This window comes from Ambystoma mexicanum, chromosome 9, assembly GCF_040938575.1.
Source record: "Ambystoma mexicanum isolate Mex_15411 chromosome 9, UKY_AmexF1_1, whole genome shotgun sequence".
NCBI lineage: Eukaryota > Metazoa > Chordata > Amphibia > Caudata > Ambystomatidae > Ambystoma > Ambystoma mexicanum.
The window spans coordinates 642631472-642658686 of NC_090931.1; the positions used below are offsets into that span (position 1 = coordinate 642631472).

General features: G+C 46.8%; 1 protein-coding gene across 2 annotated transcripts in view; it reads left to right on the forward strand.

Moving 5' to 3' along the window:
- Positions 1-27215, forward strand: part of SMG6 (SMG6 nonsense mediated mRNA decay factor) — a 1575243-nt gene that overhangs the window by 1107988 nt on the left and 440040 nt on the right. For both annotated transcript variants that reach the window (XM_069615353.1, XM_069615354.1), the window contains one exon: positions 26615-26816. In XM_069615353.1, the coding sequence (XP_069471454.1) occupies positions 26615-26816 (202 nt within the window). The remainder of the gene's footprint in view (positions 1-26614; positions 26817-27215) is intronic.

Sequence of the window (27215 nt, forward strand, 5' to 3'; positions counted from 1 at the left end):
ATATGGCTTTGGTTGTTCTGTGGCCTGTATCTTAAAAGTCCTTTGTGTATTTGTGGTGCCCCAATGCCTGCGGGTTCCAGCGCGGTAGAAATAAATAAATAAATATGTATGCTGTATGCTCCTCTGTACTTGACCAATTACCTTACAAGTTCAATACTTACTTTTGATTAGTAGGCAACTACATATATTTGTTCTCATAACTGTCGTTCTCTATTCTGTTTAAGTATATGTACATTATTATGTGAATATATTTGATTTATTTCTTCTTCACATTCTGTATTCTTTGATTCCATTTGAGTCTATTGACTGTTTTTTGCAAAAAATAAACTATGCTTTCTAGAATCAATTGCACTAGTATCAATTGACTTTGGATTGCCTGAATACCTAAAACCTTTGTCATTTATTGACACCTATGCATGACCAGGATGCTTAAACTCTGGTGATTTATTCAATTCAAATAGGTCTGTATGGGAACACCCTTTTGAGTGTATATACTTTGACATCACTACCACAAGGAGAGGTGGAGCAGAGGAGAGCCGTGGAGTCTGCGACTGTCAAGCAAACGGCAGATGCCAGCCCAAAACGCCAGAGGCTTTGCGTTTACGAGAGCGAAGATGCCGTTATGCGACAACAGAAGATTTTCCTTAGTCAGGTCGTGGCGTGGCCATGAGGAGCTCGTGGCGGGCCGTACGCCAGGTGAACCACGCCAAAACCATCTCAGTGGGAGTGTTTCCGAAGCTCCCTGTTGCCCGGACCCATACACTGTCGCCAAGAGAGAAGGCCAAGAATGGGAAGCCGGTGACCCCGAGAAGCGCGAAACCCGAAGGAGGACCAGATGGAGTGCAAACCCTACCTCGTTTCCCTACACAGTAAGAGGCTAATGGGAGAACGGAAGGCTGCCAGGGCACCGTTATGAAGCAAGAAGAATTTGTCCCAGTGAGACAAACCCGATACTGAATATAAAACTGTTTGACTGGAGATGTGAAAACCCGATAAGGAAACCATTAAAGAAACCAGAAATAAAAGTAATTGGAGACCGGGCACGAATACCATGGGAAGAGGGGAAGGTACCTCATGGCTTGAGAAGTGAATGGTGGAGAAAACCAGAGATACATTCCAGTGATTACGAATGAGAAATCAAAATATCGTATGAACAAGATAAGGGAAGAAACAATCGGAGTGAGTAACCCCACGATAGGGGAAAGGTTGCATGGGAACAAGTCATACTCAAACTAAGAAAGCCTGGGCTAAGGACTCAGAGTGGCATACAAGTTTAGCCCAGAGTATAATGAGGTTTATCAAGGAGAACTACCAAAAAAACTATTCAAAAGGAGGGAAGAAAGCCTAAGTATGTTCTGAATGAATTACAAGAAGTTATCAAGGAGGTGTCAAGAGACTGTTCAAAGAGACGTTGCTAAGAAAACCTTGGAATCAAGAAGAAACATTTCTATAAGACACAACGAGGAGAAGAGAATTAACAAGGGGGGTCCTGGGAGTCCCTCTGCCAGACATTAGTCCTGGTTACGAGAGACTTTCCCAGAGTCTTTAGCTCACTATCTTTCACAGAGAAGAAATATCCCAAACATATCAGTCTTTGTCCTGCCCTGAGGCAGTCCAGCACCGACATTTTAGGCAATTCTCCCCTGAACAAGAGTACCAACAGCATCCCCAGACACGTGTTTCGGTCTGGTTGGACCTCATCAGTAGGGAGGAGCTGTGCCTCTCTAAGAATAGTGAGCAAGGGGTCCACGTCTGGATTCCCCTAGTAACTTAGGGTAAGACCCAAAGTTACTTAAATATGCAAATTAATAAGGGGGGTCCTGGGAGTCCCTCTGCCAGACATTAGTCCTGGTTACGAGAGACTTATCCAGAGTCTTTAACTCACTATCTTTCACAGAGAAGCAATATCCCAAGCATATCAGTCTTTGTCCTGCCCTGGGGCAGTCCAGCACCGAAATGCTAGGCAATTCTCCTCTGAACAAGAGTACCAACAGCATCCCCAGACACGTGTTTCGGTCTGGTTGGACCTCATCAGTAGGGAGGAGCTGTGCCTCTCTAAGAATAGTGAGCAAGGGGTCCACGTCTTGATTCCCCTAGTAATTTAGGGTAAGACCCAAAGTTACTTAAATATGCAAATTAACAAGGGGGGTCCTGGGAGTCCCTCTGCCAGACATTAGTCCTGGTTACGAGAGACTTACCCAGAGTCTTTAACTCACTATCTTTCACAGAGAAGAAATATCCCAAACATATCAGTCTTTGTCCTGCCCTGGGGCAGTCCAGCACCGAAATGCTAGGCAATTCTCCTCTGAACAAGAGTACCAACAGCATCCCCAGACACGTGTTTCGGTCTGGTTGGACCTCATCAGTAGGGAGGAGCTGTGCCTCTCTAAGAGTAGTGAGCAAGGGGTCCACGTCTGGATTCCCCTAGTAACTTAGGGTGAGACCCAAAGTTACTTAAATATGCAGACATTCTCTTGGCCTTATTTAAGTTAGTTAACATAGTGGTAGGGTCAGTTATTTAGTTTGGACAGTGGACATATTCATTTGGGACTTCCTGATGACCGGCAAGCACCTTTATGTTTTATTTAAAGCGCAAACTTAGCTCGAGAGCAGCAGAGCGCTGTACATTGTGTGGGTAGCTAGCATTTAGGGATGGCATTTTCTAACCGTAGTAGTTCTGTGAGGTCTGCGTGTCGGTATGCGTGTCCATTGGAATTAGCCCTTGGTGAGGTGTTGTTGAAAGAGCCATGTTTTGAGAGATTTGCAAAATTGGAGAATTATGTGGGCATTGCTAGCCGACACCGGGATCGAGTTCAAGAGGGTGGGTGCATGACAACAGAAGGATTGTTTGATGGTCCTCTCTTTGCAGACGAGTTGTGATTCAAGCTGGTTGGTCGATTTGCTGCACGAGGAGCGTGTGCCACCAGATATTTGGAGCTTAACTGCCAGGTACGCTGGTGTGCTACTCGTGACTGTTTTCTAGATGATGCATGCAATCTTGAACAGTATCCTGGCTTGGAGTGGAAGCCAATGTAGTTTATGTAGGATGGGATAATTCGGTCACATTTATTTGCTCTGTGATAAGACTTGCTTCAGCGTGGTGGACTGCTTTTAGAGGAGCCAAGTGAGCAGCTGGTAGCCGTGTCGGGAGAATGTTTCCCCCATCGATGTGCGAGACCACAAGTGCATGCACTACAGTCCAGAAGTGCTGTGGCATGACAAAGGGTCTGATTTTTCGAAGGGTAGAGATTCTGAGCCTGGCTGTGTGGGCCTTCTTGGAAATATGTTTCGGAAAAAAAATTGCTGTCAGTGGTGAAGCCTAAGGATTTTCTCGAGTCTGAGAGTTGTGGATCAAATCCTTCTAGTCGCATATCATTGAGCCATTGTTGGACAAATAGTTTTTAGTGGGTGGACCGATGAGGACGAATTCGATCTTTGATGGGTTTAGGTTGAGATAGGCAGTCGACCTTCAGGACTGGATTATGGCTAGGTCATCGTGAAGACGAATGATGTCCTGAGCGCTGTTCAGTCAAAATGTCCTTAACGTGTCTGACTCCTAACTCGCCACAGTACGCAAAGGGTAGGGAGATCGCTTTTAATGCGGTTTAATTAATGCTGTTTGGGTGTTAAGTTAAAGTGCCTGGATATGGCATCAGATAGTGTGTTGGCCATTAATTTACCATGGGATTCCAATTCTGTTGCCAATGGCCTTTTTATTATTAAATGACTACTGAAATCCAAAACGGACCAGAATGAATTACTAGGAAATCTAGATGACCGCATTTCCTCTTGGTATACCCTTAATGGCTCAGATTGGATCTTTTTAACAGGTTATCTTAATTTTTCCTGCCCAGCGTTAATGAAGAATTTTGATCATCTCAGTTATGATTTACAAACTGTTACTCGGGAGATGGGCACCATCTAAGAGGTTCATGTTGGGTGAAATGCAAGTCTCTTGAACAGGCAAAAAGTGAATGGAGTTGTCATAGGTGGGATGCTGAGTCAACCAACTTGGCGGTGGGGCCCAAATATCTGAACAATAAACTATATTTATGGGACCAAGTCTGTATCTAATCGTACTTCTCTTAGAAGACATCAGAGTTAAGTGTTTGTCTAGGTCTATGGTTAAGATTTTCTGTTGTCCAGTTAACCGGGGCACCTGGGCTTAGACGAGTAGGAATCGAAAGTTCAGAGAGCAGAATATCTTAGACTCCTTGTAATATAGGAAAACGTAATGGAGTGTAGTTCTTTCCTCCAACCTATATCTTTAAATCAATGATCACAACGTTTTAGTCCCCTAAATGTACATTTTAATTGATCAAATGTCTGTTATATCTTGCTAGCAAAGTGTCTATATTAGCTAGAAATCTGTGTCTCACGTTTCTGATTGCGATATTCAGAATAAAAAAACGAATACGAAAGAGCATGCAGAAACTTTGCCAACAATAGTTATATTAAAGTTGAACAATAAGTAATATGTTAACCTAAGTTCAAAGAAAATTATTTTAAGAACTGGCTGATCAACTGTAAACATTTACTTGTATTACGTGAAAGCCAGGTACAGCTGGAAACTGTATTATGGAAACAATCATCTGGTTTCTGGAATCTCAGTAACAGTTCAGGGGACTATCCAGTTACTTTCAACTAAATCGCCTTTCCGAATCCTCTTTGATTGCTCATTTAGCCAGTTGATATGGCCCATTGGAGGGATATATCGAGTGCATTAAATAGGAAAATGTGGCTTCCTGGGAAGGGTCCTTTTATGCCTCAGATATTGCATATCTGATTATTAAATAAGAGTTTCAGAGCAGCCAAGCTGAAGGGACTGCCGAAATTAACCATGAAGGCAATCCCAAACTCTGGGCTGAGATTATGTCTATTTTGTTCACTAGAATAACATTAATATCGAAACTCCCAACTTCATGGTGTAAGTGTTGTATAGTGCCACTATTTAAGAAGAGAAATCCAACAAACAAAAATAACTATTGTCCAATCGCTCTGTTAGATTCTGGCATTAAAATGTTTGCAGAAAAACAAGAGGCGATGGCTGGAAGGTATAGAATTAATCTTAACCTAAGCTATTGCTCTGGGCAACCCTCCAGACCATCGTTCTTCTCCTGCCAAGCCATTACAAAAGGGGAAAGACCATATGCAAAAAAGGCGTGGTCCCACCCCAAAAGAAGCAGTCCAGTCCAAACTGCTTGATCACATCCCTTCTGCACAAGACCGCAAGCCTCCCTAGACATGTTTCACCCTTATAGGGCATCATTAGTGATGAGTAGCTTGGGTCTAAAGAGATGTATGGCTGGACTCCTTTTGCAGTGGAACAGGTGAGCTAAAAAACGGGTGTGGAAGGTTGCCCAGAGCAAAGCCAGTGGTTCAGATTTATTCAAAACCTTCCACCCATTACTTTTATGGTTATAGTTTGTCCCCCTGTGTGAGAGAGAGTATGCACAGACGTAGGTGCCTTGCTCGCTTCTCAATTCTCAACTAAAAGAGAACACATCTCGGAGGCTAGAAAACTAGCCCACTGGCTCCCAATTAAGGAAAGAATCGTCCTCAAAGCTCTTACACTGACCCACAAGTGCATTCACCTCACTGCTCCCGTTTACCTCTCGGAAAGGATCCACCCTGTCTCCTCCACAAGGCCAACCAGATCACCCTATACCAACATGCTCTATGTGCCACTAGTAAAAAGAGCCAGAGCGGGTGGTTCCAGCTTCCCATATCTTGCACCCACACACTGGAATGCCCTACCTCCCACTATCCGAGGTGAGGCCTCCCTCATCGCCTTCCGTAAAGCTATGAAAACCATCCTCTTCACATAAGGTCCCTCGCATCAGCATGAATACTATACATATGACCCACTGCATAAGCTGGAATGTAATGACCAATTGCATAAGCTGTAAGTATTGTATTATGTCTGTAATACTTATAATGTACCAACGACTGCTACCATTCCTGTACCTCTGTAACTAAGCTCTCACAAGTAACAGCGCCTCAATGCCCGTGGGCTGCTTGCGCGCTATGTAAATTTAAATAAATAAATAAATTATCATGTGCATATGATCAAACAGAAACTGAGCCCATGTGGAAACTGCAATTTGTGCAAAAATGCACTTGAAAATTGTGAAGTCTTTACTGATATTTCTCCAGCATGGGGTCTGGCATGGATTCACATGCTCATGAATATTCCCCGTCGTCAGGCTGGGAATCCTCGGTAAAGAAAAAATCAGTATCAGTTTCGTTTCTGATCTGTCTTTCTTAGTAGTAACCAATCACTGATCTCTGGGTCATACTGCCCCCAGCAAATGACTGCCCTCTCCCTAGGCCCCGCCTCTGGCAGCCATCCTCAGATTTTTACCGCACGCTCAAGTGTTGGGAGTCCTTGTGTTTATCTCTCGAGTTTTTTTGCTGCGTTTTCAGGCTTTTTCAGGAGATTTTCTCATTTTTTCAGTTTATTCGAGCCTCAAGCTCCACCGTTTCTACTTCCGACAATGGGTATCCGTTTCGGAATTGTTCTACGCCTCTCAAGGGTGAAGTTTTCGTTGAGTTTACACTTCTTGGAGAATTCCGGAAGATCTGCGGCCTACCTCAACGGACATGGCCCAGGACAAGGGAAGCTCGACGCCCGGATCCAAGCTGTTCAGGTGCTGCCCTGGATGCGGATTGCAGAACGTTTCAAGGAGGACGAGCACTCACGTTGTCTCTACCGTCTTCATGAGGACAAGACGCACATGGAGAATGACTGTGCGTTCTGCAAGAACCTTTCGGAACGGACCAAACAAGATCGCCGTTCCGCCTCGCCGGAGTAGGGCACGGCGGTGAGAAGGCGAAGAAAAAGTCTGAGCGGGCTTCTAAGTCCTGTGAGGGCGCCCCAGCGACGGGGGCCCAACAGAAGGCCAAGCACCACGAGTCCGCAGGCACCGGGAGCGCCGAAAGGTAGGACTCTTTGGCTGCCAGGCAGGGTGCTATTTCCCCGGCACGTTCGACCACGAGCCATCGCTCTGATTCGGGGAAGAGGAAGTCAGAGAACCCGGGTAAGCCGCTGGAGCGGACCCGGTCGATCTCGAAGAGGGAGCGAGGCGCTGACCCTCCCCCCAAGGAGAAGGCCCAGGACGCACCTAAGGTGGTGAGGGCTTTGATCCATCCGGCAAAGGCCTCTGTCGAAGCGGTCGCTGCGACCCTGGCAAAGCCGGCTGAGACTACGCCAGTGGAAACGGCCTCTGGGCCCAGAATATCCCTGCCGCCGCGCAGGGAGTCCTCTTTCCAGCCCATCTTTAAGACCCCCGTGAAGCCCCCGGCGGAAAAAGAGGGGGGGGCAGTGGCCATTACAGACTCGGAATCAGCCTCTGAGGAGGAGCTGGTGGAAACCGAGAAGGGCCTCAACGAGAGGTTCGAGAAGGTTCGATCCCAGGGGACAGTCCCTGCTGACGTGATCGAAGATAGTGACGATGGCGACGTAGAGGGCCCAGTGGAACGGCCATCCCGTCCGTCGCAGCCATTACCCGAGCCCCAGGATTGCTAGGCGGCCATTTTGTTGGCGATCCAATCCTTATGTACTGAGATAAGGACGAGATTACCACGGACCCCGACGGAGGATCCAGAACCGGGCCCGTCGGGAAGCCCTCCGAACAAGCGGAGGAGAGTCCACCCCGCGCTGCCCTTTGTGCCTGCGAGACCTGTGGACCCCTCATCCTCGCCGGACCCTAGAGAGGATACGGCGACGGGGACGGACGATGATGGCGGCGATCACACAGCGGAAATCCTGTCATCGCGGGCTTCCCCAGCCGACGAAATTGGCTCTTTCCACGCCATGATAACCAGGGCATCCGAGCTCTTCCAGCTCTGCCCTGAAGAACAAAAAAAGGAAGGTTTTCTGTACCAACGACGAGAGGCCAAGAGGAAGACGGCCCTCGCGGTGCCTTTGCTCGACGACATCTGGAACGAGGGGCTTGCTGTCCTCAAGAACCCTTCCACGGCACCCGCCAAGAGGGACAGGTACGACAAGAAGTACTGAGTCCGATGCCGTCCCCTTGTGCCTCAGGGCCCAGCCCATGCCAGACACTGTCGTCTCGGCAGCGGCTAAGGAGAATGCAGCGGGTGCAGCGGCTTCAACTTCCACTTCCCCGCCGGACAGCGAGGGCAAGAAGTTGGACTCCATGGGACGACGAGACATCTCGTCGGCGGCGACGACGATAAAGGCGGCCAATGCCTTAGCGATCGTGGCCCGCTACAACAGGGAGCTCTGGTTCAAGATAGCTCCCCTGCTAGACTTCCTACCTGACGACAAGAGGGCGGAGGCCCTAGAAATTCTGCAGGAAGGCGAGGTGGCATCGGATCACGCCATAACGGTGGCAACGGACATTGCCGATACCGGATTTCGCCAACTGGGCAACAGAGTTTGCCTCCGACGACGAGGATGGCTCAAGGCAACAGACTTTCGCCAGGATGTCCAGACCAGAGTGTTGGACATGCCGTTCGATGGCAACAACCTCTTTGGTAAGGCGGTGGATGAGTCACTACAGGCCATCAAGACCGACTCAGAGACGGCCCGGGCCTTAGGGGTGCTTCAACAGCGACAGCCCTTTCGGAGCTCTGGAGGCAGACAGGGTGCCTCCAAAGGTTCCAGCGGTGGCTCCTCCACTTACCGCCAGGCGGCCCGCTCCTCTTCCCAGGAGGCCTACAGAGGTCGCGGCAAGCAAGGGGGACCCCGCCATCGTCGCCAAGGAGTCCAAGGCGGCAAGTCCGCCTCTAAGCAAGACTGACCCGGCCGTGTTGTCGGGCCCCCACCGAAGCACCCCGGGGGGAGGCCGGCTGACGAAGTTCGTCAGCGTGTGGGAATCCATCTCCACCGACCGTTGGGTGTTGGACACCCTGGCCAACGGGCACTCGCTGTAATCCCCAAAAAAAAGCCCTTGCATTCCTCCCGTGGCCAGGAAGGCAAATCACGTCCCTCTACTGCTGTTGGAGGTAAGGGCGATGCTCAAGACAGGTGCCATCGAGCTCGTCTCCAGAAGGCTCTGGGGCTCCGGAGTGTACTCAAGGTACTTCCTCGTCAGGAAGAAGACAGGCGGTTGGCACCCCATCCTGGGCCTGCGTCGCTTAAACAAGTACATCAAGGCGCAGAAATTCAGGATGGTCACCCTCCAGCACGTGCTGGGACAGCTGGAGGAAGGCGACTTCCTGTCGTCTCTGGACCTGGAGGATGCTTACTTCCACATCCCTATTCTAAAAAGGCACAGGAAGTTCCTCAGGTTCGTGGTTCAGGGACGCCACTACCAATTCAGAGCCCTACCGTTAGGATTAAAGTCGGCACCCAGGGTTTTCACCAAGTGCCTGGCACCAGTGGCGGCGTGGCTGCGCCTGCAGGGGATCCACGTTTACCCCTACCTGGACGACTGGCTAATCCGGGCAAGGACAAGGGAACTCGCCGTCGAACACACGGCGAAGACCGTCCGGTTGCTCACGGAGCTGGGGTTCGCCATCATCTACCCCAAATCCCACCTAGTTCCATCGCAGATAGCACTGTTTCTGGGAGCGAAGCTCGATACAGTGGGGCAATTGGACTCCCCTTCAGAGGAGAGGACCAAGACCATCCTGGGCAAGGTGCGGCACCTGCTAGCCACGGACGTGGCCAGGGTGAGGTCCATCAAGTCCCTCCTCGGGATGATGTCCTCATGCATCTATCTTGTACCCCTTTGCAGGCTTCGGATGCGTTCGCTACAGGAGTTCTTCAACGCCCGCTGGCTTCAGGCAAGGGACTGTTTCGAGGACAGGATACCTCTCGACGAGGAGTTCCGTCGGCGATCTTATGGTGGGGCATCCGTGCTCACCTCACGACAGGCACGAAATTTCAAATCCTGGCGTTTCAGGAGACGGTGACGACGGACGCCTCTCTGGAGGGTTGGGGGGCCCACACCGGAGACATCCACGCAAGAGGCCTTTGGCTCCCAGAGGAGAGGTCTCTCCACATCAACATTCTGGAGCTCCGAGCAGTGTTCTGGGCTCTCAAGTCGTTCCTTCCGTCACTCAAGGGCAAAGTGGTGAGGATCTTCACCGAAAACACCACCACGATGTTCTATATACGGAAGCAAGGAGGCACCAGATCCCCAGCCCTATCCAAGGAGGCCCAGGATCTGTGGCACTGGGCCGTCGCCCAGGGGATGTTTCTGGTCCCCTTCCACCTGGCAGGAATAAAAAACACCATTGCCGACTCACTCAGCAGGGAGCTGCGCTTGTGCCACGAGTGGGAACTGCGCCAGGATCAAGTGGATCGACTCTTCCAACGATGGGGCAAACCCCAGATCGACCTGTTCGCGACGGCGACAAACTCCAAGTGCCAGAGGTTCGCCAGCAGGTTCCCACAGCCGAGGAGCATGGGCGATGCTTTCTCGTTCCCTTGGGACGGCCTGTTTCTATATGCGTTCCCTCCATTGCCGTTGCTGCTCCGCCTCATCAACCAGCTCAAGAAGTCCAGGTGCAGGATGATCCTCGTCGCACCGGCGTGGCCGAGGCAGATCTGGTTCCCAGACCTTCTGGACTTGTCAACGTCCCCGCCAGTCAGGCTGCCGGCAGACGCGGATCTTCTCTCCAGAGAAGGAGGCGCCATTCTCCATCACGACCCACAGTCGCTGAACTTGCAGGCCTGGCTCCTGCAGCACTAGAGTTTGGAGGGTACGATATCCCGGCTGATTGCAGAGAGGTTCTTGCAGAGGCCAGGGCGTCCTCAACTCTCAAGTGTTACGGTCATAAATGGAAGAGGTTCTCTGTCTGGTGCCATGCACAGAAGATTAACCCTGTGCGGATTACGGCCCCTCAAGTGCTGCCGTACCTACTGTCGCTGGCCAAAGCTGGACTGGCTCACGCCTCCATAAAAATACATCTGGCTGCCATCTCCTGATATACCAGGACTACGGGACAGGCGTCCTTGTGGTGTCATCGCCTGGTGAAGGAATTTATGAAGGGACTATTCCGATCATTCCCGCCGGTGAAGGCTCCTGCCCCGGCGTGGGAGCTTAATGTGGTGCTGACCAGGCTCATGGGAGCCCCATTCGAGCCTATGCATTCGGCGCCTTTGAAGTTCCTGTCATGGAAGACAGCATTCCTCGTGGCCATCACCTCTGCACGACGAGTGGGAGAGATTCAGGCCCTATCTTGCAAGCCTCCATACTTGACTTTTCACGACACGAGGGTGGTGCTGAGGACACACCCCTCCTTCATGCCTAAGGTGCCGTCGGACTTCCACCTCAACGAGCCCTTGGTGTTACCAGTTTTCTTCCCGTCGCCTTCGACGCCGGCCGAGAGGACTTTGCACTCGCTGGATGTAGCTAGAGCACTGAAGTTCTACGTGGACCGCACGAAGAGTTTTCGGAAGACGTCACAACTGTTTGTGAACTTTGGGTCTGTGAATCAAGGGAAGGCTCTCTCGAAGACTTCCATTTCCAGATGGCTCTCCGGCTGCATCATGCATTGTCACCGGTTGGCAAACCGACCGCTGCCCGGCCGTCCGAGAGCCCATTCGACCAGAGCGATCGCTGCTACCACTGCGTTCCTGTCTGGTGTGCCCCTGCTGGACATCTGCAGGGCGGCTACGTGGAGGTCGACGCACACCTTCACAAGATTGTACTGCGTCGATCGGGACTCCAGGGAGGAGTCCAGGGTCGGCCAAGCAGTGCTGCGCAACCTGTTCGCTTAAGGTGAGCCTGGTGAGGAGGTAAGAGATGCTTAATGTTGAGTTGTTGTATTGTTTAATGTTAAGCCTGTTGCCACCTCCCGTGGTTGTGCATGTGTATACTGCTATGTATTCTTTTATTCATAAGCATGTGAACCCATGCCAGACCCCATGCTGGAGAAGGAACAAGTTACTTACCTGTAACTGTTGTTCTCCAGCATGGGTCTGGCATGGATTCACATGCGAACCCTCCCACCTACCCCTCTGCGGCTCTTCACTTGGTTATGCTGCCACTTGGTCTGCTACCAAATCTGAGGATGGCTGCCAGAGGCGGGGTTTAGGGAGAGGGCAGTCATTGGCTGGGGGCAGTATGACCCAGAGATCAGTGATTGGTTACTACTAAGAAAGGCAGATCAGAAACGAAACTGATACTGATTTTTTCTTTACCGAGGATTCCCAGCCTGACGACGGGGAATATTCATGAGCATGTGAATCCATGCCAGACCCATTCTGGAGAACAACGGTTACAGGTAAGTAACTTGTTCCTTCAGGCATATCTGTCAAGATCAATGATTTTATCAATTGTAAGACATGTTATGTTGTGTTTGCGATAATGTGTGTGCGGCAAAATATGTGTTGGAAGTACCATCAGGCAGCTTAGAGTTCGAATCAGGGAACATCTAGCTAGCCTTAATAGCACTGATCCGAAATTACCACGTGCAGTACATTGGCAGCAAGAACATCAGTTAGCCAACAAAGGGGATATTCTATATATTGGATTAATGAAAGCAAAGAGGTGGGAATATACAACTCAAATTGAGACAATTGGAATGCAAATTGATTTGTTTTTTACGATGCACTACTACCGGTCTTAATACTGACCATGAAATGAATGTCTTTTTATTAAATTAATTGTGCATTAGAATGACAATGCTTTCATATTGCACTATGTCAACAACAGTTGAATACATATGGTTTACTAATTGAAGCTTTTGAGATGACAGGCCAAACTAACTTACACACCTGTGTTGCTTGCATCCATAATAGAACTCATATTATTTCTATGGCCTTTCTATAATATTGCAATAGTCAAACTATTTTTTGAATAAGACAAGGAGGTTCACTGACATTCCAACCCTTACCAAAGATGAATCTCTAAACCTACGTGAGTAATATACAACCACTACACTAGGTCATATTTATTAACGCCACACAGGTGGGATACACAGCATCGTCTCTCAAAACTATTCTTAAGGGTCAACTCTTATCTGACAATGGACACTCCTTCCAGGGTATTTGTCAATATAATGATTTCATTGTTAACTATTATAGTTATAGTAACACATGTCATACTTTGGTCAAGAGTCAATTCCGAGTCCACAAATAATGATACTCCATATAATTATTTGGTTTAATAGTATATGTTCTATACATAGCATACTCTACATTGGAACACTGCATGTATAACAATGTATAGCAAACTCAATATTACAATTTTGTTGTACATTTGGGAGCCACTACTATCCGTGACAAATGTGACGTTTGTTTTTGTTTACTTTGGATGTAATGCGCCTGATGCGCATGACGTCATCACGTGCAGACGTCACTGTGCATGACGATCCGCAACGGAAAGAATGTCATTTACAATGTTCTGCCAATGTTATCGGGGTATCCAGGCATTTCATCGAATACATAGTATCGAATGCAAAAGCATCAGGAAAAAAATGCATCCAAAAAATGCATTTTTTTAGTAGGTAAAGGTTTTGTTTTTTTACTATAATGGGCTTTAAGGGGTAAAAAAACGGGAGTGGCGGGGACTCCCAATTAAAATGTTTTTTTTAATGAATTTTTTCGATGCATTTTTTTTTCAATGCTTTTGCATTCGATGCAATCACTAGGAACCGGTATCGGCCGCTTTTAAACCGTTTGAGGGATTTATCCCTACATTTAGTCGCTTCCTATGATAGTTAAGGACCCCATTTTTTTCAAGAATAATTTCATTTGCTACAACACGTGTATGCTTTTGCAACCATTGTAATTTGGATCCGTGCTACATAATAATCAGCACAAGCTATACTTTTTTATTAGCATGATGACATGGTCGGGGTGGGCTGTTCCTGGTACCTGCCAAGCTTATGATCACTTGGTTGTCATTGTATGCCATTTTACGATGTTTTCTTTTTGAATGATATCCTGCTAAGGCTCCAAACTAAGGCTCATTATCATGAGAATTTGTAGAAAATAATCTTTCTATACTTCAATTGGGAGCGCGCTCCATTAGACTAGAAGGCTTATCAATAAATACAGTGGTGAGTAATATAGTCTGACTAGCTTACACTATATCATAAGCTATTCCTCCGATTATTTAGTAGGTATCATAGAATCCTTTCAACATTATTTTGCACTTAATTGGAGATTCGATTTGCTGTCGGATAAGTTTGAATTGACTCGGACGCTTGCTGTAATTCGCGGCTGAAACACAGTAACCTGACCTCCGGTATGATTTTTTGGTCATAGCAAACGATTTTACTGTACAACCCTTTTTCAGGAGATCAATGATCTCTACATATCTCACTGGTTATTTTTCAGATGAGGTAGATATTGGCCATCGGGCCTGCACAACTCGATATGAACCTCATTGCTCAACTAAAACACCATGTTTTCTAACAAGGATATTACAGTCCATCCAGGTATATTTTTCTACTCACTTGATACGCATACATGTACAGATGAATACTATCTATTTAGTCTGCACCAATCACTTGGTTTATTTAAACCAGTTTCGTCCTTATTCTAGGTTAAGGATTTATAATCATTGGAAACAGGGTAAGCCCCCTCCTCTAGAATATCATTGCCTCTATTTATGACCACCACTACAATTCTTAAATCATCTTATCACACGATTTTGAATGATCACTAGCCCCAAGGGCCCCAGAGACACACATTCCGAATACAATAGTTGGTCCACTACATGGGTGATTCATATTCACACTAGTTGCAAACTAATATACAGTCTCAAGGGCCGCACTTTTGCAGTTATCACAGCAATTAACGGTGGCTAGTCAATTGTTTTTTTGTATCTCTTCTGACAAGTCCATAAATATTTGAGCTTTCTTAGCATTCACCATATGCTCATAATCAAGATGTCATGTGTTTTACTAATAATGTCGAAGTCACATATTTAATTTTTCTTTATTTTTCATTTTTCTTCTTCGTCAATTTTCTCAATTTTTGACCAGTCCGTTTCACTCCCTGCTTCTGACCTGAAATGTGCTATGTTTGGTTTGTTTTTATCTATGTTCTCAAGATCATGTGATCTATCATGTGATAAACAATTTTTATCGTTTCAATGCACCATTCGGTCTAATGTTTTTCCTTACTATGATATCGAATGCACTCCTTAATAATATTTGTTAGATATTTGTTTTTTTATGTGTGTGATGATCAACAGCCTTGGGATCGACCAGGTGGTCGAAAACACATGTCGGCTGCCGACACGTGCCATCCACTACAGCAGATCAACTTGTTATTTGTATATCTATATGTAGGATTACCAAATTGTTTCGAGACACAACATCTTGAGAGTGAGTCGCCCTTCCCAACTTTCTGATTCTTATCTGAAAGAGAAGCTGTTTATGGAACTGTTTCCAGTTATAAAAAAAAGACAAGAATATGACTGGCTTTGTACTAAAATGCAATTTTACAATTCTGGAATTTATAAAGAATATGCAGGAATTAATTTGAAGGGGGTTATTTTACCCACGTATTTGTGTATATTTCCCAATAGTAAATGTAGCTATATTTTGAGAGATTCTGTGTTAAACAGTTTTATACACCTGAAGTTTTGGGCCCTGAAAGGAAATAAGTTCAGGACTCTAAAATGTCATCTTTGAGATTTCCAAGACTTTAAAATACTTGATTTTATGGTGGGAGAGGCTCAAAATTGAAGAATAAACTTGTTTTCTGTATTTGTCCTCCTTCCATTGTTCATTTCCTCAGATTTTTTGTTATAGTCTATTGAATGAGGAAAGGTCTTTTTAGTAATTTCGTTCGTCAGATGTATTAGTTAATTTTGCAAGCTGTCAAAGAAAACGTTATTTTATTAACTTAAAGATTACATTTAAGCTGGTTTTTAAATTGAATTGTTTTTTGTAAATACATACATTCAGTTGCAAATATATATTGTTTTGTAAGTGAAAGGTGTTGGGGGGTACATATTAAATAAATAGATGTCCCAAAGGGTTTACACTTAGTGCAGTATACTCTTGAGTCTGCCGCTTGTTTCTGGCCCGTGTGTTAATCCGAACAAAGAGCAGGATTCTGTGATGAGTGCACCTTGGGTGTGCAAGCCCAAGAGTGGCTTGCGGACCCAAGGAGAACAGGGCCGCCGTGAAAAGGAACACCATGTATGCGCACTGCGCAAATAATCTGGTAGGAAGGGAGCACACTGACTGAAAGCCTCAAAAGCAGGAGCCTCGAAAAGCCTATCTGGCCAAATTGAATTATCGTAGGAACCACAACACCTGAACATTGCTAAGAAACCGAAACGTACACATGGGAAATTGGTGGCACTAAACGCAAGCAGCAATTGTATGGTGAAAATAACTCACTAAACTGAGCCCTCATTAGAACAATTAGTGGCCAAGCCAACATCTATAAAGAGTCAGAAACCACTTGATATTCTGTGGGAATTCGTATCCTGTTGTTTTGTCGACAGATTTTCTTTTCGAAGTAATTCTAAATGCCAAAATGATTTAGAAAAATAACTTGTATATGGGGAAGGGTGTGTAGAGGGGGTAGGGTAGGAGTTAGAATATTGGGAAAGGGGGTTGAGGGGTTTAGGGAGAGTGCTCCCAAAAATGAAAAATACAAATTCGACACGTCTTTTTTTCGAGGTAATTTTGGCATAATTATGTAGAAAAAAAAAACAGCATTGGTAAAGGGACATAGAACCACATCAGGACTGGGTTCCAAAGAGTCCGCACTGTAGCAGTGATATAGGAGCAGCAACCACTGGTCGTGAGAGTAGGAGATGGCCAAGTCCAGGTCGTCACATTGTAGGACTGTTAAAAAACAGAAAGTGGCCAAGTCAAATAGTCCACACCATAATAGGGTTAATGCTCGTCAGTGACGCCAGAGCGAAGAGCCTTCTGGGGTACCTGAAGCTTGAAAGAGCCAGAGGATACTGAACAGAAGAAGTAAAATATTAGCCTGCTGGGGGGTTCCAGCCGAGAGACTGTGGTAGCTGCAAAGCCGCCAAAGCTCAAATGTTTGCTGTTTGGGGAGCCTGGGAGCCGCCTCTGGAAGGCTGAAACCCAGGAGGTTGACACTAGGCTGAGGGTTTATAATTGCTGCAGCCTGAAAAGGACCTAAGTAAGAAGGGAGAGCCCCATACTCAATGATACCCTGCGGGCCAAGAGGGGGGAAGGGCAAGGACTTGCATGGATGAGAGCACAAGGAGAGCCCTAGGTTCAGAGGGGGAAACGTCAAGATGTTGCCCAAGTAGGAGTGCATCACATGGTTATTTAAGACTACATGTGTTGGGAAGATCTGCCAAGACCATCGGCCAAGACCAAGTAAGGAATTGTTCTGGGCATTTAAAACACCCTGAGAATTTGAGAGCATTGTTTTCCTGGGTGATGGCACCCCTGAGTTTTGTGGATTAGAGAAGGGTCTGGACATTATAGTAACAATATTATTAAGGCCGGTTATCATAGGCGTGTGCACTTGATTTGAGGTCTCCTCCCATCCTGACACGGTTAGCTGAGAATTTCCCTTTGTGTGTTAGAAAATATTTTATTTTTTGCAACTTTTCCTCCATTTGCTTTAATGGGTGCCCCCTGCTCGCGCTCTCTCTCTCTCTCTCTCTCTCTCTCTCTCTCTCTCTCTCTCTCTCTCTCTCTCTCTCTCTATATATATATATATATATATATATATATATATATATTATAGATACACACACACACTCTGTCTCTCACTCTCTCACTCTCTCACTTTTGGCTTTTTATTTTCCTTTCTCTGCTCTTCTCTTTTGGTGGCACTGGTTTCCCCATATGCCTACCAGTGTAGGCAGGCCTATCCCCTTTGTGAGATGACTTTGTTGTTGTACTGTAGTACTCATCACCTTACAGTGAAGTGTTGCAGGGGTGCTTTAAGTCCCTTTTTTGTTCTTTTATTTTGACATTTGTTACTTTTAGGAGATGTCCATGACGGGCTGGTGACCACTGATTTCTTTCTCTGTGCTTTTCGTTTTTACCACGCGCGCGTTTGCCTTACATCTCATAATGCCATTTTAAGTACCATATACTTGAAATGGCAGGACCGCACATTTTCTGCCCTGCCCTTTGGCTATCTTGTCCTATGGCCACTTTTGGGCTTTCTCAGGTCAGTAAATGCCATATATGGTAATCCCTTTCCTGGCCGAAACCACATGCTCAATGAACCAGGCAAGGCTCGTGGCGTTTTGCTTCGCCAGCCTTGCGTAGCTCATCGGAAATGCTGGCTGGGGAACTGCATATCTCTATGTGCGAGGGGGGGGCTTCTGCACTTATTCGCACATACAGACAGAGCAGGCTGGAGCGGGCCATTTCAGCACCCACGTGCAGGGCCCTGCACTTATGTGCAGGAACCAGGAAGCTCCTGCTTCCCGATTCCTGTCATGATGCAGGAACTGGAGCGCTGGGAAGGAAACTTCAGGACCGGGGCAGAAGGTACGTTTATGTTCATTTACTTTTTATTTAAATATGTGTATGGATACGTGTATGAGTGAGTGTATGGTGATGGGTGCTTGTGTGAATGTGTGTTGATCCATTGTGCTGATTTTGGAGGGGGAGGAAGGAAGGAGGGTTCAACAAGAAAGGCATTTTAAAAATGCCTTGGTTGCACAATCCCTCCTACCCACCTGCCAAAATCAGCTCCGCTTCTGAGGTGCTGTGGAGCTCTGGGGATAGGGATGGTATTTTGTTACTGGACATCTATCATAGATACATAGTCAGAAATAACATGCCTGCCCTCCTTGGTCCCCCAGCGCCAATTGCAAACTGTTTGGCTTTTTACTAAAGTATGCTCTAAAATGCAACATTTTAACCCATTATTTCTAATAAGTTCCCGGGGGGAGAACCTCCCAGAACTCTGCTTGTTTGGTTGGGGCTCCCTCGCTATGCTCGGTTGCAATAGCATATCTGGGGGAAATATGTGTGCCCCTCCAGTTAAAAAATTCACCAGCCTCCACTGGCCCTGGGACTTTGTTGGGAACGGGGTTGGGAGCTGTTAGGGAGAATTCTCTGATAAGGCTAATTTCCCAAACCTAGTGAGTCCCCCAGCAGCTTTGCTGGATTTTTGGGGTTTGTTTTTTTCTCCTGCTAAGAGTGAGACTCTTTTACTCCCAATCTCAGACATGATTTGAGGTATGTCCTTGACTTGTTATGTGCTTATGGGGTATGGGGATTCTTTTTTACTCCATAGGGTATCATCTATTTTTCTGTATGTGTGGTACACAGCACCCTCAGTACAGTACCACAGGGTTGTCACAGTGACCTCCAAACATAGACTCCATACCCTGGGACTGACTACTGTCTCCCAGGGCATGTAAAGTCACCATTGGCTTTGCTAGTCCAAAATTGTGAACAGAACCAGAACAAACCATCATATTGTGGAAGTACTGGTAAGGGGTAATTCGATTGCCCCTGGGTCTGTTTTGGGGGGGGCATTGTCCCGTCCCCCCTCTTCGAGTTTCTGGCTGGTGGCAGTGGTTACCACGTGAAATATTCCTCTGGAATATTCTCTGGGATTTTCCCATTGATTTTAAACGCACCACTTTTTGGTGCAATGTTAAAGATACTGCTGGTTTATTTATTTAATATTAAATCACCGGTTGGGTCTTTTTGCCAGAACTCGATTCTAAAATGGCGTTTGTGTCCGTCTCTGTAACTCTGACCAAGGTCGAGCCCTTTGTTCCACTATTTTGGCAGGCTTCTCCACAGAAGCCCTCCAAATGGTGCCACTCTGTCTGGGTTCCACAGGAAGGGTGGAGGGGGGAATTGGCACCCTGGACTGCGTTGCCTTAGCAACCCAAGTCGCACTCTACTCTGATTGGCCCAGTGGTGAGCCGCCCGGCTCATCACTTAGCATGTGTGATTGACAGCTAGGCTGATGAATGGGGGTTTTTCTGCATAAAAGCAGGGCCTTTGGGACTGGAACTTCAGAAGTCGCCACAGGACCTAAGAATCCGAAGAGGGAAGAAGCTGAGCCTCCTGCAACCGACGACACCACCGGTGAAGCCCTGCTGCAACAAACTCACCACTTTTCCAACGGCAAGAGAAGATCTTCTGATGGAGAGTCTACTCCCTTTGAGCTGGTAGGACCAACCAGTTTGCCCATTTTCGCTTCCAAAGACGTCACTTCGTCGAATCGCCCGTGCCAAGCACCCCGGCGGCCGGATAGCCAAGCTCACCACTTTTGACTGCGAATAAAAGGACCGCACCTTTTAATCGGGAACTCCGTGGCTGGTTTCATCCCTGTGCAGTGCAACGACTCCACATTTCCTCCTCGACAAGATCTTCTCTTCCTCTGGTCGGAACCACAAACCTCAACCACTGCCAGGAACAACTGCCCCCGCTGGAACTTCCTTTCTCTTTAAGTTACTGTGTCCTGCCTGGCCTCCCTTTCTACAGATTGCTAAAGGTGACCCTTAAATCCTTGGCTTCTAAACTGGGTTGGCTCCAGGCCTTCTAACTATATCTTTTGACTCACCCCAACCTCTTTTGAACACTCTGCAAAGACTTTCAGTGCCCCTTAAACCGTGTGATGCTGGGCACATTTTGCTTGGCTCCATTTAAAGTGGGCCTGGCCTATGAACTTTGGCTCTACAGTATAACCTGCCTTTCTCCCCTTGCTCTGAACTCTTAAAAGTGTTGGGAACTGTTTTATTTTATGCTCTGCCTTTTCTCTCCCTTTTTAACCTAAACTATTGGAGTGCCATCTAGGTTAAGCGCTCACTTCTGTCTTAACAAATAGTTGTGCTTTAACACTGACTTGTCTGATAGTTATCAAGGGAGGTGTGTATACTTACCTGACTGTGTTTTAGATTACTTTTCATTGAGGGTGCTAGTGTATTGCCTAAAGTATGTTTTAAATAAATAATTATATACTTTTTTATACAAATCTCTGGTCAGTGTTTGTTTGCTCTACTGTGTTTTGACCCTATTGTGTATACTCTGCATACTGCCCTACTCTTCTTGAGAGAAGTCTGACTGCTCAGCCACAGCTTCCAGGTAAATCTGGGTGGTGCAGACTGCTACAAATTGGGTTTACTGCTGCTCCTGTAGTCTTAATCTTTTTGCAGTGTTCCCCAGGGGAACTGCACAGGATTCTGCCTAACAGGAGCCCAGGGACGGTGGTGGGCGCAGGATGGGGTGGGGGGCAATGGAATAGTGGTGTAAGCGGTGGGGAGAACCCAGGCTCTGGGGTGGGGTGGGGAGAGGAGAGCCCAGGGATTGGGTAGGAGTGGGATGAGGAAGCCCAGGGCAGGGACTATACAGGGAGTAGGGTGCGGTGATGGTGCACAATAGTTGATAGCCATTTGGACTTACTGTCCATTTTTGGGGGGGGGAGGGGGGGGGGTGTGTGTGTGTGTGTGTGTGTGTGTGTGTGTGTGTGTGTGTGTGTGTGTGTGTGTGTGTGTGTGTGTGTGTGTGAGAGATATATGAGGCCTTATGAAGTATTTTTTGTACTTTCTTTCTGATTTGACTGCTGTGTGGGTATAACCACACACCATATCTCCTTGATAGTTTGGCTAGACCCAAGTGTCAATTGCCTTGTTCATTTACTGGGGTAGCCCCTCAGAAGCCCTCCAATGAGCTGGTTCTGAAAATCCACATTAACAATGAATGGTGCCCTACTCAGATAGGTATTCTGCCAACCGCTTCCTGTAGATAAACAATGTATTGAAACAACCTGGTGTGTGTTGTGATCTGTTGTTTCCACTTTTTTACATTCAATATTGGATTTAAAACGTTAAGGCAAGAAAAAATAAAGACATTCACCATCCAGGCAAGGTGATACCGGCTCTAGGGACAGGAAGCTGTCTTTACAAATTCTGTCCAACAAGTACACAACAAACAAAGCTTTTTAGCTTAGCAGGGATCAAGGTGGCACTTGATAAAAACTGCTAGGATAGCGTTGTAAATGTCAGCATCCTTTCTAGCATGGAGCACCTATGAAGGCACTCCAAAGGCGGCACTAACATAATGCCGTGGGGACCTTGCTCACTTTTGACATGAGAACCTTGAAAAGCACTCTAGAATTATATAATTCTGCTAGGGACTGAAGGGCATAGCTACTCGGACCCCACCCTCAATAGAAAAACACAGCCACATAGGCAATGCTGGTTGAGTTTCCAGAGGCCCATGAAAAAAGGCAGCCTGGACCAACCCTCAGTCCTCCTTCAGTCTGCCTCAGTGAAATTCGCTACTGGCCGGTGCCTATGCTAGCCAGAGGCTACACGAGGGCTAACGCCACAGTAGTGTCGCTTGGTAGGCTTGTCGGACAGTAGCAGGCCATGCAAGCACAGTATATGAGGGCTGTGTATTTGTATGTTGAATGACACCAACCCCTAAGGGTAGGGAGCCCCACACATTTTGTGGAAAAAGAAAGTCCTGACTAGGACGTCATTTGTCTCCTCTTACCAGATCCTCTGAACACACCATTTGCCATCGCACTCGCCTGACTACATTCATGTCAGGCTCACCTTTTAAAATCTATCCAAACCTTCATCTGTTATTGGCTCCTTTACATGCCACTCAAAGGAGAGTCCCAAGCTACATAACTCTTACCATCACTGCACTATCCCCTTTAGGGGAGGGGAGAATGCTCACTGTGGGTCTTGGGTGCCCCAATAGAATGCAATGCCGTCACTTCTCAAGCAGAAAAGGAGAGTAAATGAACCCTCTGTTCTGCAGGAGCAGCTTCTGCTGGAGAACAGATAATAGACAGCACAAGGCTGGGGCTAACCCCAGGTGTGATCTAAGAAGCGCAAGGTGGGAGTCCCCTTCTTCGTGGACATCTGGGGATAAGCCTATTAGAAGCAAACCAGAAATGATGCCTCACTGAACAAACACTATTTTACCTTAATTTGTACACAAAAAGGAGGACCATGTGCCACACAGACGGCTGGAAGCAAGTTATCAGTGTCGGCTAATCGTATATCAACATTGTTTATTATCAAATTCTTTATTAAATTAGTGCATATTTTCTGTAAAATCAGACACATATACATATCACAAATTTTGAACATTTGATGCTTCTGAATTCACCCTCTTGTTCCATTTCTAATTCCATAAACAAATAGTACATTTATCAAGAAACAATCAAGTAATCTAGTGGACATGAGATGGACTCTTGTCAAGTGCAAAATGTGCATGTGCAAACACGCAACTGGTGAAAAAACAAAATAAATGTATTCACCTATTCATTATATCCGAGAACAGAAGCTTTTTTCACAATAGAAAAAGTAATTCCACTAATAAAACCCTGTTCAAGTAATTGCCAACTATAGGTGTTTGTGGAGGGCTGTAACCAATAACATTCTTTCTCTTACAATTTACAAACTTCCCTTATCTGTAGTTCGGACGGTGCGCTGTCTAGATGCCCATTACTGGGCACTGATGCCCCTCTTCTTAAGGACTTGCAAAGGGGTAGAGCGTATTCTTCCCATGGCATGACTTGAAAGTTACCGGTTTCAGTTCAACTCAACAGTTAGTCGGATCCATATTTCTTTAGTCCATTGCCAGTGTTGCAGAATCACTCCAGGCAAAAATGTCTCCGCGCTCGGTACATTATTTCATATACTCGTCTAAGTTCGCCTCGCTAGCGTCACTGTTCCTCAAAGCGAGTGTTCACAGTCACGCTGCCTGTAATCCTTGGTCATCTACTGCCGCGTCCTGGCCGCCATCCTCCGAGCTTCAGGAGCTCTACTTTCGCCGTGTGATGCCAAACATACACTCAGCGGAGTCTGGAACCCCAAATGTGAGCCAGGGTTGGCCAGGGCTCAAGTCGAGGGTACACGCGGGGGGACGGAGTCCACCCACTTTATTCAGAGGAGGGACTCATTCCCCCCAGCTAAAATGAGAAACATTGAATGTCCTCTTTGAATTTATATATTAAAGCTGACCTCAGGGATCAAACCGCAGGCGGCAGATTTGTAGGCTGGACACTCCACCACTAAACTATATAACTTGATGAAAAATAACAAACAACTAAAGGTGAAATGTCCTATTTCGGTACTGCAAGTCCCAGGTAAATATTTGTATTGGTTCTTGGAGTTTTAAACATGCACACCTTTTAACGTTTTCAAAAACATTATTAGAAGAAAATATTCTCTCTTGGTTTTGTGTGCGTGTTGATTTCATGAAAGGCAAATGCCATTCGTCCTGTGCAATGTGGGTGTTTATGCAAAGCCAATTTAATGAAATGTGCGTATTTCACCTTGATATGCTAATTTCTGGTGATGTCACATCCCATTGCGTTTGTTGATGAGTCCCCCCCACTTTAATTTTTAGGACTTGACCCCTGCTGATCACGTTTTAGTACTCGTAAACCGAAGATCCCCTTTCCGTAGTTCTAACTATAAAACACAAACCTAGCATCCCATTGGCATTCCACACTCAATCCGCCCCCCCATCACACCCCCCCTCTATTTAGGTACATGGCAAAATACACACATTGTGTGGTTCAAAATGACTTTTCTTAATATGTCTGTAGAGTTGCAATGGGTGTCTGCAGTGCTGTCGACAGTAGTTGCAGGATTAAAACGATGTGTCCCTCTTTCTCTTAAAGGATTTTCATCTTACACTGTAGGTGTGCAGCAAGCTAGAAGCAAAATCGGCACCTTGTATAAGTAAAGCAACTGTATACAGTGTTTTAAATGCATTTTTCCCATAACTGGCCATTCACGGTGTGAAAGCACGCCAGTGTGCTCGTGGCACTGAACAACTAAAGGTTTAGGCACAGAACACAGAGGACCACGTCTTCAGCCAAGTTCCAAATGGGGCACAATCAGGGAGGCAAAAAACTCTGGAGGCACATGAAAGGGCGCATAGACCTCTCCTACAGCAGAAGGGGCGACGCTTACAAGCCACACACCCTAAACTTGGCCCTAGGTTGTCCTTTACCAAATTGTGAAGCCTGTGCTTCTGTGTTTTGCTGCGCATAGGTGCCAACTTTTGATCTTTTACACTGGGTGGGCGGAGTGGCTGTGGGGCCGTGAGGGGAGGCTTAAATTCCCTCGCCCTGAATATGAGCACAACCCCTCCCCAGGTCTAAACTCTACATTTCACAACAGGAATTGTAAACATGTCAGAGAATTGTAAGGCAGCTATGAACATATTTCATTTCCGCAACATTCGCTCAACCTGTTGAACTACCCACCTTCTTTAGTACTCGTCACCCGACTTTCAATATCTTACGTAGATTCCTGGATCATCACTGCATTACCAACAGTGCACTTGCTGTGCATGACTTCAAAGTTACTACTGTGTCATTGCCATAAACATTGGCACTGAGCACAATCTCTTTTATGATGTATGTTCATGTTGCTAAAGTGCCAATTGCACCCTTTGTCCTAGTGTGCTTGACTCCCGTGTCCTTTCACACCCGCTGTAGCGCTGCTGTTGGAGAATAGTGGCAGTGAGGGACAGGGCAGCTTATGTCGCTGGACAGACCAGGTATTGGGCTCGTGGCAGTGGCGCTCTGGCCTACAGGGAAGTCCGAAGATTTCCCGAGAGCCCTCTGGACTAAGGGCCTCTTTCGGAGAGCACTCCGAATTGTTTATATTGTTAATGCAGCACGCGGAATTAAGGCGTTATTTTCGCTTGTACGAAGTAATGTGGGGTTACTTAGAAGAAACAAAAATCCAGGGCCTCATTTGGTTCCCGGGCGCCCCTGGCTCAGGACCGGTGGAGACTGCTTCTTTGCACCAGTAGGCAGGGGTCCATTTCCTTTGCAGAGGGCCATGGTGGGTTGTTTGGGGGAGGAAGGACGTCACAGTTGGTGAGTTGGCCGAGAAGTCCTTGCTTTATCGGGTGGTTGTGCGGTTGGGCAATTACAGTCAAAGGACATGTGTCCAACAGCAGGAGGTTGGGGTCAGTTTGAATGCACACACATTGATGAGCAATGTCTTGACCAAGTACAATGGCGCGCAGACGTGTAGGAGGGCATTGGGTGCTGCAAAACTCGTCGTATATAACTGACACCACACAACATGTTCCTTCAGAAGCCCCAGGTAGACTCTTCTGGCCTAAAAGGCAGTGGCAAAATCAACACGTTTTGACCCCCGTTAAGTAGGGCCTAAAATGCCCCAATAAACTCCAGGCCATGACTAAGAGACAAATACATTTCACACCCTCGCTGCTGATAACGGCCATGAAAGTACTTGAAACAAAACAGGTATACAGAGGAGAAAAACGCACACTATCCTGTCAAGACTGTACTTATGGGGCGCTTTCCTTTAAATTGACAAGAGAAACAACCAATTGAAACAGAGGCACACACAGAGAACGTTTACCTTTCTGCAAATGGCCATGCCAGACGCATTCCAAGGGAGGGAGCGATGACGCATCACTTAGGTGGATGTGTTTCTTAACCGTTGGCATTGTGCTACAAACCATACCAATAGTGCTTACACCAATAGGCGTCGCTAATGCGACACCCATAACCTAACAATGAAACACTGGGGGTTGCTTTTAGCAGGCTACCCGACATCTGGCAGTATTGTTTTTTTATTTTTAATATCTACCACTTAATATGGACTAGTTGTGCAAATGCAGCGACTGCTAATGTGGATTGGCGTCTGGGGTGGCAGCGGAACCCTTTGGATTTGGGGAAAGGAGTCCTATCTGCTCTTTGCACTGATGCCTCTCTCTCTCTCTCTACTTGCTTTTGCAGGGCTTCCAGCGACGTGTGGGCGACGCTGGCCGATTTCTGCAACACCCTGACCATGGTGAACCAGTCCGAAGTGCCCCTCTATAAGGACCCGGACGAGGACCTGAGCCTGCTGGTCCTGGACGAGGACCGGCTCCTCTCTGGCTTTGTGCCATTGCTGGCTGCCCCTCAGGACCCCTGCTACGTGGAGAAAAGCTCGGATAAGGTCAGAGGCAGGACATCTTTTTCTCTCTCTTCTCCCGCACTTTCCTCCTTTCCTTTTTTTGAATGTATTCTTGGGAAGTTTTCTGTTCAAACGGAACGCGATTAAGTCATTGAAAAGGGTGTTAAGGGAAAATATCGACCTTTTAACCGCTGACATCCAGCTTTGTGTCATGAAGAAAAAAAAACTCCGACTTCCTTTGGGGGTATGTGTGTGTCTGCGCGCGCACACGCTTGTTGGCACGCGGTGTATACCATCATTTCCTTACTTGTTTAAATAGTACAGCTTGTATTGGCAGCCTTCTCGCTCAACTCCAAATGGTTCGCATCATGCCTGAGGGCCTCCCCTCCCTCTTCCCAGCCGCAAAACTCTACCCTGGACGGGTAGCGCGTTTGTGTGTGT